The 13107-nt window shown below is 64.5% G+C and overlaps 1 protein-coding gene across 6 annotated transcripts in view; it reads left to right on the top strand.

The window, feature by feature from the left end:
- The first annotated feature begins 1147 nt into the window (after positions 1–1147).
- DOT1L (DOT1 like histone lysine methyltransferase) overlaps positions 1148–13107 on the top strand; it is a 60034-nt gene continuing 48074 nt past the window's right edge. For 3 of the 6 annotated variants that reach the window (XM_047709781.1, XM_047709771.1, XM_047709777.1), the window contains exon 1: positions 1151–1490. In XM_047709781.1, the coding sequence (XP_047565737.1) occupies positions 1410–1490 (81 nt within the window). In that variant the 5' untranslated portion in view covers positions 1151–1409. Of the gene's footprint in view, positions 1491–13107 lie in introns of all 6 variants that reach the window. The other 3 variants (XR_007123739.1, XM_047709759.1, XM_047709767.1) reach the window with 2 other exon arrangements.

Here is a 13107-nt window from a genome sequence, read left to right as displayed (position 1 = left end):
GGCTTTCGGACTCTGCCTCGTCCTGTCCCCACCGCCGGGAAGGCGCACGCTCGGGGGCGTGGGCACGGCCGCGGGACTCCACCTCCCACCCGCGCGACCCTGAGCGGGTCCCTGCCGTCAGGCCCTCACCCGGCCAGCGCGGACGCCACCGCCGCCCTCCCGGGGCTGTGACGCCCGGGGAGGGACTGCGAAGGCCGGCGGCTGGCTCCCCGCGGGCAGTGACCACAGGCCACGCGTGAGGCCGCCCCACGCAAGCAGAACCCACGGGCCGCGTATATCCACACGCACACGGGGCCCCGCCGCGGTGTGCATGCGCACGTGCCCCCGTGCCAGAGCCCCATGGGCAGAACAGGTACCGCGCACCGTGCCGCGCGCGCACACCTGTGAGCAGACGCGCGTGCAGAGACGCCGCGCACACGCGGACGCACATGCGACGCTGTGTAGACACGGTACAGATGCGGCGCACTTTCGCCGCAGGGCCCGGGCCATGGGAGCGTGGCCGTCCGGTCGGAAATCTCCAGGCGGGACACCAGGAAGAGCCGCTGGTGCAGCCAGAGGTCCCTCCCTGGAGGGAACCCGATTCTGTCCTCTTAAGACCGTCCCCTGATTGGACGAGGCCCACCCACAGCCCGCCGGCGACAACGTCCTCAGCCTCACGTCCAGCGATTCGACCCCGATCTCGCGGGAACGCCAGCCCCTGGCCGCCGCCGGAGCAAGGCCTGCACGCCCCCCGGGACAGCGGCCCTCGGCACCCTCTTGGCTTCCCCCGCGCCGAGCAGAAGCTCTCGGCCGGCGCGGCGCGCCCTGGGAGAGGGAGCGCGGGCCGCCCCGACGCCGGGCGTCCTATTTCACGAGGCACGACGGCGTTACCGGGCGTGGGGAGGACGCGCCCCGCCGCTCGGGGGGCGGAGCTCGAACCTGTCATCCCAGACCCGCGGGGTCTCCCCGGGTCCCCGCGGCCGGCCGGCTGTGGCCGAGGGCAGCCGAGGACGTGCGTGCGTGCGTGCGGGCGAGCCCACGGGGCGGGGCGGCGGGGGGGCGGCGCGCGGCGAGGCGGGCGGGGCAGCGGGCGCGCACCGCCTCCTCGCGCCGACCCCCCCCGCGCGCGCGCGGCGAATGGTTCGGCCCGGCCCCCGGCTCATTGTGCTCGCCTCACGCCGGCCCAAGATGGCGGCGGCGCTGCAGGCCCCGGGCCTGTGACCACAAAGAGGAGCCGGGGGCCGGACGGGAGCGCCGCGGCGGCGGCGGCGGCGGCGGCGGCCGAGGCCCAGGCCGGGCGCACCCCCCTCCCCTCAGCCTCCCGCCCTCCCGCCCGCCCTCCTCCGCCCGCCGCCCCGCCCCCCGCCGGCGGCGCCGCGCCCCTCCCCCAACCGCCCGACTAGCATGGTGCGGCGGCCGCGCTCGCCGACATGGGGGAGAAGCTGGAGCTGAGGCTCAAGTCGCCCGTGGGGGCCGAGCCCGCCGTCTACCCGTGGCCGCTGCCGGTCTACGTGAGTGCCGCCCCTGCGCCCCGCCGCGCCCCGTCCCCCGGCCCGGGCCCCGCGGCGCGCCGCGCCCGCCCGCAGACGGGGCCGCCGGGATCCCGAGAAGCCCCCTCCGGCCGTCCTGCGGCTGGACGGCGCTGCCCGCGGCGGTTTGCGGCGCTGCGGTGGCCGGGCCGGGCGCGGGGGCCGGGGGCTGCGGGGCGGGGGTGCTGACAGTCGGCTCGCGCGCGGCGTCGGTTGGGTCGGGCGCTGTCAGCGGGCTCGGCCCCGCAGTGGCCGCGCCGCTCTGCGTCCCCGCGCTGTCGCGGGCAGGCGGCGGGCCGGCCGGACCCGGGGCCCCTTCGGAAGAGGACAGGCCGGGCAGAAATTTACCGGGGCGGCCCCAGGGTGCTGAGGGGGCGCGGGTGGGCGGCGCGGCGCGGGTGTCCGCGTCCCCGGGGCCGCTCGGGCCGGGCAGGCTGCCGTTGGGAGCGGGAGCGCGGCGGGCGCCGTGGGCGGGCGTCTTCGGGGCGCCCTTCGGCGCGCACGCCGGGCGGGGGAACAGGGCCCTCCGGGGGACCCGGCGGGGAAGCCCGCGCGCCCCGCCCCTCACGCGCGCTCCGTGTGTGTCAGTTTTTGGAAACGTCGCGGCGGGGGGCGGGGTCGGGGCGCGGCGACCGCCCGGGAGCGGGTGTTGGCCGCCGGCCCCGGCTTCTCCGCGGTTTCCAGCCCGCCGCGCGCGCCGGAGCTTGCTATTTTTGTTCATCCTGCGGCGGGAGGCGAGGTCGAGCCCCGGCCCCGGCTTTTCCGGCTGGCAGCGCCGGGGTGTGTGTGTGTCCGGCCGCCCGGGCAGGGGGGAGGGCGGGGGACCGCCGTCCGAGGTGACGAAAGCGGGCAGAACCTTCAGAACTTCAACCGTTCCTGGCTCCCGCCTGTCCCCACCCTGTGACAGCGCCCCGCGTGCACCCGCCGGCTGGCCAGAGCCTTCTGGAAAATGGAGTTAGTTTTCTTCCTTAGCTCGCGCGCCAGCCTCGCTGCGGGAGCGCTGACCGGTCCGTCCCATCAGGCCGCTGTCAGCCCTCCGAGCGCTTTTCCACCAGCGCTGCTCTGTCCTCCCCGCCCCTCCAGGCCTGCCTTTTCCCGAAAGTCAGGAAGGTGGAACGGACAGCGGGCAGCTTTCTGACCCCGCGAGGCCTGGCTGGGACCCATGTTGCTGTGGGTATCAGAAGTCCCTGTCTGTGGCGCATCCTGCTCCATCTGGTCATCGCCCTGTTCAGCTGGCTGGCGGTGGCCTTGGGGGGGGGGAGGCGTGGTTAGGAATAAAGCCGCTCTGAGCCTGGGGGGGCAGGTTTCTATGCAGCTTGACTTCTCACCTTGGGACATGCGGGGGAAGGGCGGTGGGGCCTGTGCCGCTGTGTGTGACATTTGCGTGTCTCCCAGATTGGCTCTGCTGGGCATCAGAAGAGCGAGGAGATGCACTGTGACCCGCTGTCTGGGTCCTGGACACGCAGAGACAGCCGCAGCGGCACATGCCCACCGTCCTAACTGGGGTGGAGCAGGGCCCTCAGTGATTCGTACCCGGGGTAAATGGTGCCTTCCGTGGGGGGCCTGGTGGGACCCGGCTTCCGACCAGTTACTGGTTCTGAACTGTGCAGTGTCTTTCCCTCTGGCTGGGACCTCCCTTGGCAGGGGAGCGGGGCCATGCTGCCCGCTGGCAGGGCGCTCTGCCTGACGTCGGCAGGCCCTCTCCTGGTGTGGTTGTCCCACTGCCCGGCCAGGGGGCAGGCGGCCCCGCGCGGTTCTCAGCCAGCCGCCGAGGGAGGCAACACTCTTTGGTACAGCTTTGTAGTGAGGTCTGTTCACTTTCCGTAACCCTGCTGACAGGCCGGCTTTCTGGTGGGAAGCGGGGTGGTGCTCTCGGAAGAGGTCCTGTTTTGTGGCGATTCGATGGTGACAGTGCTGAGAAAACGGATGACTTCATAAGTCATCTTTCAAGAAGGTCGGACTGTCCCTTGACTACATGTGCGAAATGACTGGGCCGGTTCGTTCACGGACCCATTCATGCTGCTAGCACCTACTGGATGCTTCCCGTGTCCCTGGGGGTGCAGAGGACGGTGGACGGTGTTCGCATTCTCGGGATATGTATGGGCGTAGGGAGGTAGGAGCTCTGTAAACCCACGGGTTCAGCATGGTGTGTGGTGTAGATAGCTGGGGGCTGAGGTGGTCCTGGAGGGAGGGGCTGCTGCTTTTGCCCTGGGGGACATGTGGGTGGCTTCTTGGTGTCCGGGCATCTGTAGGAGGAAGTGCCAACAGCCACAACCACCCACTCTGGGAATTGTCCCCCTCAGAAACAGGCTTTTTGGGAAATTGACAAATAGGAGGGAAGGTGGGGGGAGGGGCAGGCTGAGTTTTGTTGCTTTCCTGACTTAGAGTTCTGGGACACCCACCCGCTGTTCAAGGTGGCTCTTGTCTTACTGGGAAAACCGGGTCCCAGCTGGAAGGGAGGTCGTGGTATTTTTGGCTGCCAGGCATCAGGGCAAGAAACTGCGAGGGGGTGGAGTGGTTCATCCCCTCCATGACTTATGAAGCCTGTGGGCGGGGGAGCAGCCCCAGCGTGACTGTCCCCACCTCCAGCTTCCTCCCTGGAGCCCACGATTCTCCCATGAATGCCCTCTGAGCAGTCATGCCCTTTATGCAGGGGGATGAGTGGGTGGGCAGAGTGAGCCATCCCTCCCCATGACTCAGAAAATATTTTCTGATGCTGACCTGGTCTCCTGTGAGCCTTCTGTGTCATCGCACTCAGGTGGCAGGCAGATTAACCCCAGACAACTCCGCGTGGGTGGAGCAGCCGCTGGGAAGGGGAGAGGGACTCTCGGAAAACCCTGTGTGTTGTGTGTGTCTGTTCGTTTTCCTAGTCTGGTCTCTAGGACCCACGTGCCTGCCACTGTGTCGGATGCGGCGGGCACCGAGGGAGCAGGAACTTGGGGTGTTCTCTAGGGAGGCCGTGGTAGGCTGCTGGGGATCTGGGAGCTCTGCCTTTTTTTCTTAAACTGTTGATATTGAGATAATCGCAGATTCCCTCAAACCCATAAGAAGTAACGGCGGCGCCTAGGTGGCTCCGTCGGTGAAGTGCTTAACTTTTGGTTTCGGCTCAGGTCATGATCTCAGGGTGGTGGGATTGAGCCCCAGAGTTGGGCTCTGTGCCCAGCAGGGGCTCTGCTTCTCTTCCTCTGCCCCATGCTGTCTCTCTCAAATCTTAAAAGAGAAAGAAAAGGAGAGAGAAGAGATCCTATGTTCTGACCCAGCTTCTCCCAGAGAGCCACGAGTCTATCGTTGGCATTGGTACAGTCAAGCTACAAGGCATTTTGGGGTCCTCTTTTGAATATGGGGACCTGTGGGCTGCCCAGCTTCTGCATCTGGGAGACACACTGGGGCCACCTGCTGGGGCTGAAGGACAGGGAACAAGTCACTACCCCTTGAGGAAGTACAGTTTCCATGGGAACCGCAAGTGTACTTCTGGGAGCTGCAGAGAAAGTCAGGTCCCCCATCCCTGCTCGTGGGCTTCGCAGTTTTAAAGACTAAACTTACATGGCCCCAAAATACTGTCCCACTGCGAAGGGGTGAGAACGAGGGCATCTGGCGTTGCTCGGAGAACCACCCCCCTCCACTGCACCCCCCCCCCGGGGGAGGACGGTGCAGAGCCAGCTGCTCACCTGTGACGCATGACGGCTCGCAGGGAATGTCTCGGCTCTGTGACGCCAGCCAGCAATGACTCACCAGGAAGGAGGGCTTGGCTCCTGCCGCCACCTCCGCCGCACCCCTCTTCAGGGGCCACGCTGCCCAGCGCCAGCTCGGACGGGGCTGCTCAGAGGACAGGGCCTGCCAGAACTGCAGCCCCCACCCCTCCAGGGCAGGGGAGCCCCAGGCAACGCCATCCCAGCAGCGCGCCAGGCCTGCGGTGTAGCCACTGACAGATGATCACCAAGAATTGAAGTGCGAGTCCCCGGTGTGGCCACAGTCGCTGTGTGGGTCTTTAGCCCCCGGTGTGACCACAGTCGCTGTGTGGGTCTTTAGCCCCCGGTGTGGCCACAGTTGCTGTGTGGGTCTTTAGCCCCCGGTGTGACCACAGTCGCTGTGTGGGTCTTTAAGTCCCCTCTCTCCCTGTGCCACCCCTACCGCGGACAGCAGGCCCAGAGCCCCGGGGGTGCCCGCTGCTACATGGACACCAGGGCTGAGAGCTGGGAGGTCGTCGCCCCTGCACGTCTCTCCCTGTGTGGGTGCGTGCTGTCTGAAGACCCGGCCAGTTGCGAGCAGAGGTCTGGGCGGAGGACCAGCATGTGTCCCCGCGGGTCCGGCGTGCAGAGGAGGGAGCCCCGCACAGACATGACGAGACCCGGCCTGAGTCTCGCTCCTTACAGACTGCGCGGCCTCGGGTGCAGGCCCCACGCGTGGTTTAGTGCTGCGAGATGGCTAATGCGGTTTGAGCGGGAGCGCCCTCGGCCTGCCCAGGCTCGTGGCGGCCTGACCCTGGTCCCCGGGCTCTGGCCCTGCCCTGCTTTGTGGTCTCTCCTGAGGGCTAAGTGTGAAGTGCAGACCTGACCCCTTGTTCACCTCCCAGAGCACCATCAGGAGCTGCCCTCCACCTCGGGGGAGCTCCCACACTCTCCCTGCCCGCCCTGGGCCCTGCATGTTGACCTTCCTCCCCCTCCAGGCTGACCTCCAGGAAGGATCAGTGCCGTCCCACCCCAGCCTTCTCACGGTGGTTTTTTGTTCGTTACTTACTCGAACACACGGTTTGTCTTTTGGATTCTTGCTTATTTGAACCAGAAGAGCTGCTGCCACCGTAAGTATTTGCATTGGTGTTTTGCTCCCCCGGCTCAGCTTAACCATGAACTCAGAAGTGACGCTCTCTGCGTCAGAGCGATTAGGAGTGGGCGTCCACTTTGTCACAGGCCCGTGTCATAATATCTGTGAAAGGGCAGCTTCTGGATGAAATTGAAGGTGATTGTCAAGATGGCGAATTAACCATGTTGAGTTTTGAGATGTTTAAACAGATTCGGACTAATGTGTTACATTCCTCACTGTGGGTGTTGTACTACACATTTTCCTTATTTCTGAGTGAGAAATACGAGATTTCAGTGGGGGAAAGATACTGTAAAATTCATGGAATTATTAACGTATTCAGAAGACTTGAAGTATCCTGTCCCCCCCCCCCCGCCTTTTTTTTAAGTAAGCTGTAGCCCAGCGCAGGGCTTGAGTGCACAACCGGAGATCAAGGGTTGCATGCTGTCCCACTGAGCCAGCCAGGCACCCCTAAGTGTGTGATCTTTATGGCACTCCTGCCAAGTGAGAAGGCAGCGAAGGTGTCTCCAGCAGGTGCATGGGAAGGCCTTGGGGTGGGGGTAGGGCAGGCTGAGGGCCGTGCGCGGGCCCAGAGCACACACACACCCTGATAGCACCTTTCCTGTTTGTCTGCATCTGGACGACCTTCTGCATCTGACCTTTCTGGGCAGCATTTTCACACTTGGAAAGGTTTTTATTTATTTGAGAGCGTGCACAAGGCGGGAGGAGAGGGAGAAGCGGACTCCCCACTGAGCAGGGAGCCTGCCTCGACCCTCGGATCGTGACCTGAGCTGAAAGCAGTCGCTTCGCCATCTGAGCCTCACAGGCCCCCCAGAAAGGATTTCAGACGAAGAGCCTGGCGCACGCATAGACCTGAGTTCCTGTGCCCCTTGCTCAGCTGCTCGTGGCACCAGGACCCCAGCCCGGGCTCCACACTGAGGACACTTGGGACCCTGCCCCCCCATGTCCCTGCCTGCTCGGGTCCAGCCTGGGGCCCCGGTAGTGTTTAGTTGTCCTTTATTCCCAGCTGTAACCTGCGGCTGTCCCTCCTAAGGCTGGCCCCTGTCATGATCTACCCACCCTGCAGGGGGCCCTAGTGTGTAGTTAGAGGCTCCTGCGCTCTTGGCAAGAGTTCTGCGGGTGCACGCTGCGTCTCCTCGGGCACCATGTCCGAGGCCACTGGCACCTTCCTGTGGATGGTGCTGACCTCGAGCCCTGGTCTGGGTGGCACTGCCGGGCCCCTCCCCCAACCGCCGTCAGGTTGTTGCTGTGCACCCGGAGAGGGGAAGGGGCCTGTGACACTCTCCGGGACCCTGGGGGGCCTTGTCTACACATGGGGGACCTCCCCCTTCCCTCCACCGCCCTCCCGCCGGACTGCAGTTCCCCTCCCAAAGCCCTGCGTCTGCCCCCCTCACTCAGGGACTGTGTTCTCCGGCTGCTGGTTCAGTCTGCGAGGACCTTGTCGCTCACATTCTGGGGCTGACCCCGGGAGGGCCTCCAGGCTTTCTCCTGGGCTTGAGGCCTGCCTGTGCCTCTCGGGGGACGCATCTTTACCACCTGGTGCCCAGGCTGTCCGCGCTTATCTTGTGTTTTCTGTGCTCCGGCCCTGGATCCCGCCATTCCTCTGAGGAGCCTAGTTCCTTTTCAGAGCCCTGCGGAGGAGAGAACCGGGGCTGAGGAACAGCCGTGTAAACCCACATTTCAGTCCGCCAAGGAGCTGTGGCCCACCCAGCCCTCACCCCTGCTCCGAGGGCTCGTCTCTCCACGTGGGTTCTCTGGGGCGGGGCCTCCGGGCGGTGCTCGGTTTTCCGCAGGGTGTGGGCAGCTGCCGCGGAGAGGGCCTGGCCCCCCGGTTCAGCGCGTGGTTGCCAGCCCACTCCCAGGTTCCCGGCGGCTGCAGAAGTGCATTTTGTCTGGACGACTGTGCTGCTGCCGCTTCTGCTTTTCCACCTGGGTCCTCCTCCCTGCCTTCGGCCCGGAGGCCTGCTCCTCCTCAGCCAGCTTTTTGTCCCCTTCTTTCCTCCTGGGCCACCCTGTGAACCCTGGCCGTGCGCAGTCTGTGCCCTGGGGGCCGTTGCTTGGCCTGCGGTAACGGGTACCACAGGGGGGCGGCGGGGTTGGCACTGGGGAGGGCCCACTTCCTGGTCGGCGGCCCCGGCTTCTCGCTGTGTCCTCACGCAACCGAGAGAGTTCTCTGTTCCTTCATTCCCTTACAAGGGCACTAGTCCCACGGGGGTTCCCGCGCTCGTGACCTCCCCTAACCCTAACATCTCCCAAAGGCCCCGTCTCCTGATACCGTTCCACGGTGGCAGGGCTCCAGTGAGTGTACTGGGGCGACCCAAACATTCTATCCTTACAGTCTCCCTGGGCCTCAGTATCTAGCCCTGTTGCAGCCCCGAGAGCACTTCCCTGTTGGTGTCCCTGTTCTGCCACGGCTGCCTGGGAGTCTTGGTGGCAGACCCAGCTGGCTTGGCTGAGCCCGGCCCCGGCCTGTGACGGCCCCACTTGGGCGCCGTGCTCCGTGTTTGTGCTCCCTTGGGAGGCCTGTGTCTGTCTCGCACACCTCGGCTATAACTCAGCCCGTCCTCAGGTGTGGTTGGCGGGCTGCCCTCTGCCGCCTTCCCGGAGCCCATGGGGCAGACTCCCCGTTGCTGCCACCCGGCTCTGCCCTTGCTGGGGTGCAGATGTCTGGGCAGGCTGGGGACGCGGCTGGCCTGATTCTCTGCAGGCTGGGATCCCTGCTGCCCTGCGTGAATTTGCTCATTTTCACATGAAAGCCTTTGCCTTCTTGATGGTCAGGTCCTATGGGTCAGCTGTCCTCATTGCTGCTCCCTGACCCCGCTCCTAGGTGCATGGGCACGCGGGCAGATGGATGAGGCTTGAGCTCCCCAGCCTGGCCCGGGCCCTGTGCTCTCCACACTGCAGGGCTCCCTTCTGGACTGAGTGTTCTGGACGCCTGTTGACTTTGCACTGTGTCCTCCTCCACCCCCACCAGATCTCTGCCGTCAGAGCCCTGCTGCTGAGGTGGACAGACAGTGGACCGCAGGCCTCCTGCCCGTCCCATCCCCCCACCTTTATTCCTTGTCCTCTGCCCCCTGGAGCTGTGTTTGCACATCACTGGCCTGTCCAGGGCAGTTCCTCCGGGTGGGGTCTCGGGGCCTGCAGCCTTCGCTTCACCGGGATCCTGTTAGAGATGCAGGTTCCCAGACCCGCAGAGCTGCTGCACGGGCGGCTGTTGTGGGGTGGAGGGTGGGTCTGTGCTCAGGAGCCCTGCTGGGGATTCCGACGTGCTGTGCGGCCTGCCAGCCCGCCTGGGGGGGGGGCGCTCGGGTTTGGCCTCCTGCTGTGATTCCTGAGGGAAGCCGAGGACACTCCCTGGGTGTCCTTCTCGCTGCCAGCACAGTCAGGGGCGTGGAGCCGGCGGGTGGGTACCCCCCCCCATGCACACCCCTGTGTTCAGCTCTTGGTCTCCCCCGGCCTCTGCATCCCGCCTCTCACCGTACACCCTCGCCCCCAGCGCCCTCCAGTCGTGCGGACGCTTACAGTGCAGGAGGTCTGAGCGCTCAGCAGCCTGCGTGCATGCCCTTGCGGAGGACGTCTCGAAGACCCTCCTGTCCATGCTTCCTGGGCTGGGCGGGGGGCCTGCACACCTGCCGGGGACAGGCTGGTGGTGGAGCCAGACCTTGAGTTCTTGTCCTGACGCTTGTCCTCAGGGTACAAGAAGGGGCTGGGCCTGGGCTAGTGAGGCAGCTGGGGCTCCCCATGCGCTCTGTCCCTCAGTGCGTGCACCCTCCACGCACCGTCCGTGCCAGGCAGTCACACAGCCACCGGGGTTGAGGAGCCAAGTGGTAGCGGCAGGGACAGAGTTTCGTGTCATCTGCAGGTGTGACGACTGCCCCGTGTGGTGTGCAGTGTAAGGCAGGAACAGGTTGTGGTTGTCACGGACGTTTCCATGGGTCTCCGAGGTGCAGGGCCTAGCCTAGCGCCGCCTGGCGCCTGGTGCCCGCTTCCCAGTTAGCTGCGTTCGCTGAACGGGCTTCCCGCGGAAGGGCCTCTCCCCGCGGCTCCGCGTGGGCGCTTTGATGCCGTTAGTGGCGAGGGAGTGAGGCGGTCTTCTGCAGGCAGATGTTCCTCCTGTGGCCAGCTCCAGGCTGGGGACATGGGCTGTGTGTGTGCACAGCGGGGTCCCTATAAGGACACCAGGGTTCCGTGGCTCCTACGATGGAGGAGGAGGACGGGGTATTCCTGGGTCACAAGATAGGGGCGCTCATGAATGCGGGCTGCCAAGGGGCCACGCTCAATCTCATGTTTCCGGGCGGCTTCTGGCCTCTTTCTTTGGAAGCCTGTGGGGCAGTAAGGAGAGGCTGCAGCCCCGACATTCCTGAATCATTCATGGCGATCGGCGCATCTTAAATTACGTACCTCAGGGCCACTGGTGGCAGCTGGCCTGTCCCCTGAAGGGTCGTTCTGAGACCTTTAGAAGCCCAGTTGTAAATGTCGTGCTTCCTTTTTCCTGCTTTTAAAGCGTTGGGAAAGCTGGATTTCATCTTCTCACCAGCTGAGATCAAATTCCAGGCACCTCTGCCTTTCCAGGTCTGCGGATCTGGTGTGAGACAAGTCAGCCGGGCCGGCTGTGTGAGTTCCTGCGAGGCCGGGGGGAGGGGTGGGAGCCCCACATGTGCACGTGCCCTGCTGGGGCACCTCGGGCTGCTGTTTGCCCCCGCCCTGCCGTGCACAGGGCTGTGCCTCTCCTCTCGTGACTGCTGGGCGGACTGGAGTCACACCCTTGTGGCCAGGGCGTTGCCGGAATTCCTGAATTCCTGTCAAGTCCTGCTGCCGGGCAGAACCTTTTCTCGTGGGCAGTGCTCCGGCCGGCGGGTCAGCCTTTGCACAAACTGTGTGTCGGTTAGCTGTGGCTGCGTAACAGGTTCATCCCCAGTAGCAGCATAAAGCAACATGTGTTTATTATCTCGTGGTGTGTGCTCGGGAATCCTGCAGCAGACATAGCCGGGGGGGTCCTGGCGTGGGGTCTCTCATGAGATTGTGGTCAGCACATAAGCCCCTGCTGCCTCATCTGAAGGCTGGGCCGTGGCAGGAGGAGCCATTCATGCTGGTGCCCTTGTTGGGCTGCTGGTGGGAGGGAGGCTTCCCCTCCTCACCACGTGGGCCTCTCCGTGGGGCTGCCGGTGGCCTGGCAGCTGGCTTCCCTGGGGCGAGTGACCCGAGAGAGAGAGAGAGAGAGAGAGAGAGAGAGGGGGAGAAATTTGGTGGAAAGTTGCAGACTGACGACCTTCCCCTCTGTCGTTGCTTGTCCTTGTGCTGTGTGGGTCTGATGTTCTCTTCTGGAGACCCTGTGACACCGTGCGGGTCCTGCTGGGCTCTGCGGGACGGTCAGTGCAGCCGTCAGGTGAGCTCCTGCCAAGGCCGTGTGAGTCTGGGTCCCCCGCAGGGTCGTGGGGCGGCAGCAGGAGAGGCCATCGGACGGGTGTTTCCTCGGCTCGGTGCTTCCCTTCTGGGCTGGGGGTGCTTCCCCGGGCGCCGTTGCTCATGTGGAGGTCCGCCAACAGCTTTGTTGGAGTAAAAGTCACGTACCAGATAACTCACGCATTGAGAGTGTGCCGTATTCACAGAGTTGTGCGATCCTCACGACTGTCAATTCCAGAACCTTCCATCTCCCCAAAGAAACCCCGTCCCCATCAGCAGTCATCCGCCACCTCCCCCCCATCCCCGGCCCCTGCGAGCCCCCTTCCCGTGTGTGGAGGAGACCAGTCTGGGCGTGTCACACGCGTGGACTCACACCCTGCGTGCCCTTCTGTGTCTGGCCCCCTCCCTGCGCGTCGTGGGCTCGGGGTCCGTCCCGGGACAGCGCGTGGGCGCTCCTGCTGGTGGCTGGGGACGCTCCTTGTGCGGGGGCAGGTTGTGTTTGTTCATCTGCTGGTGGACACTGGGGCTGTTTCCAGCTTTTGGCGGTGAGGAACGCCGCTGCTGTGAACGCGTGCACAGATTTTCGTGTGGATGTATGAGGTTTCTTTTGGGTGTGTGCTTATGGGTGGAATCGCTGGGCCACGTGGAAATTCCCCTTAAACGTTTGAGGAACTGCAGACTGCTTTCCAGAACGGCTACACCACTTTCCGTCCCCACCAGCCGGGTGTGAAGTTTCTCTTTCCCGCCCCAACGCTCAGTGTCCGTCGTTCGGACTCTGGCCATCCCTGTGGTTTTGCCTTATGTCCGTTCCTGGCTCGGAGTGGAGCGTCTTTTTGTGTCCTTACTGGTCTTACTGGCTGGCCATGGGGATGTTTTCTTTGCAGCAGTGACCGTGTCAGTCCATGCTTTGACGGCCCTGCTGTGTTTTCGTTTGGAGTGGTTCGCGTTCCGGGTACTCGCAGGCACACGTGGGGGGTCCCGCAGGTTCCGGGCCCCGCAGTGAAGCAGGTGTCGCAGGTAAACATGGATTGTGTGGTTTCCCAGTTAAGTACGTGGTCTGTTCAGCGTGCCGTGTCATGATGGCCAAAGAAGGCAGTGTGGACTCCTTAAAGAGAAGACACCGCGGGTAATGCTAACGTCCCCTCACTTTCAGCGAGGCCGCGTCACCACAGCAAATGCAGTGAAGTTAGAAATGTCGCGAGAATTCCCGAATGGGACGCACGGACACCGCGGGAGCCACCGCTGTGGGAAACACAGTGCCGATAGACGGGCTCATCCCGGGTGGGCGCTGGCCCTGGGCTTGGAAAAGCACCCTGTCTGCACAGCGTGGCCAGGCGAGGTGTGCCTGTGGGGTACAGACGCTGCCCCAGAGAATGAC

This window comes from Lutra lutra, chromosome 1 (genome assembly GCF_902655055.1).
Source record: "Lutra lutra chromosome 1, mLutLut1.2, whole genome shotgun sequence".
NCBI classification, from domain to species: domain Eukaryota; kingdom Metazoa; phylum Chordata; class Mammalia; order Carnivora; family Mustelidae; genus Lutra; species Lutra lutra.
Note: the sequence above shows the minus strand (reverse complement) of the source record. Positions and strands in the feature narration are given on the sequence as shown.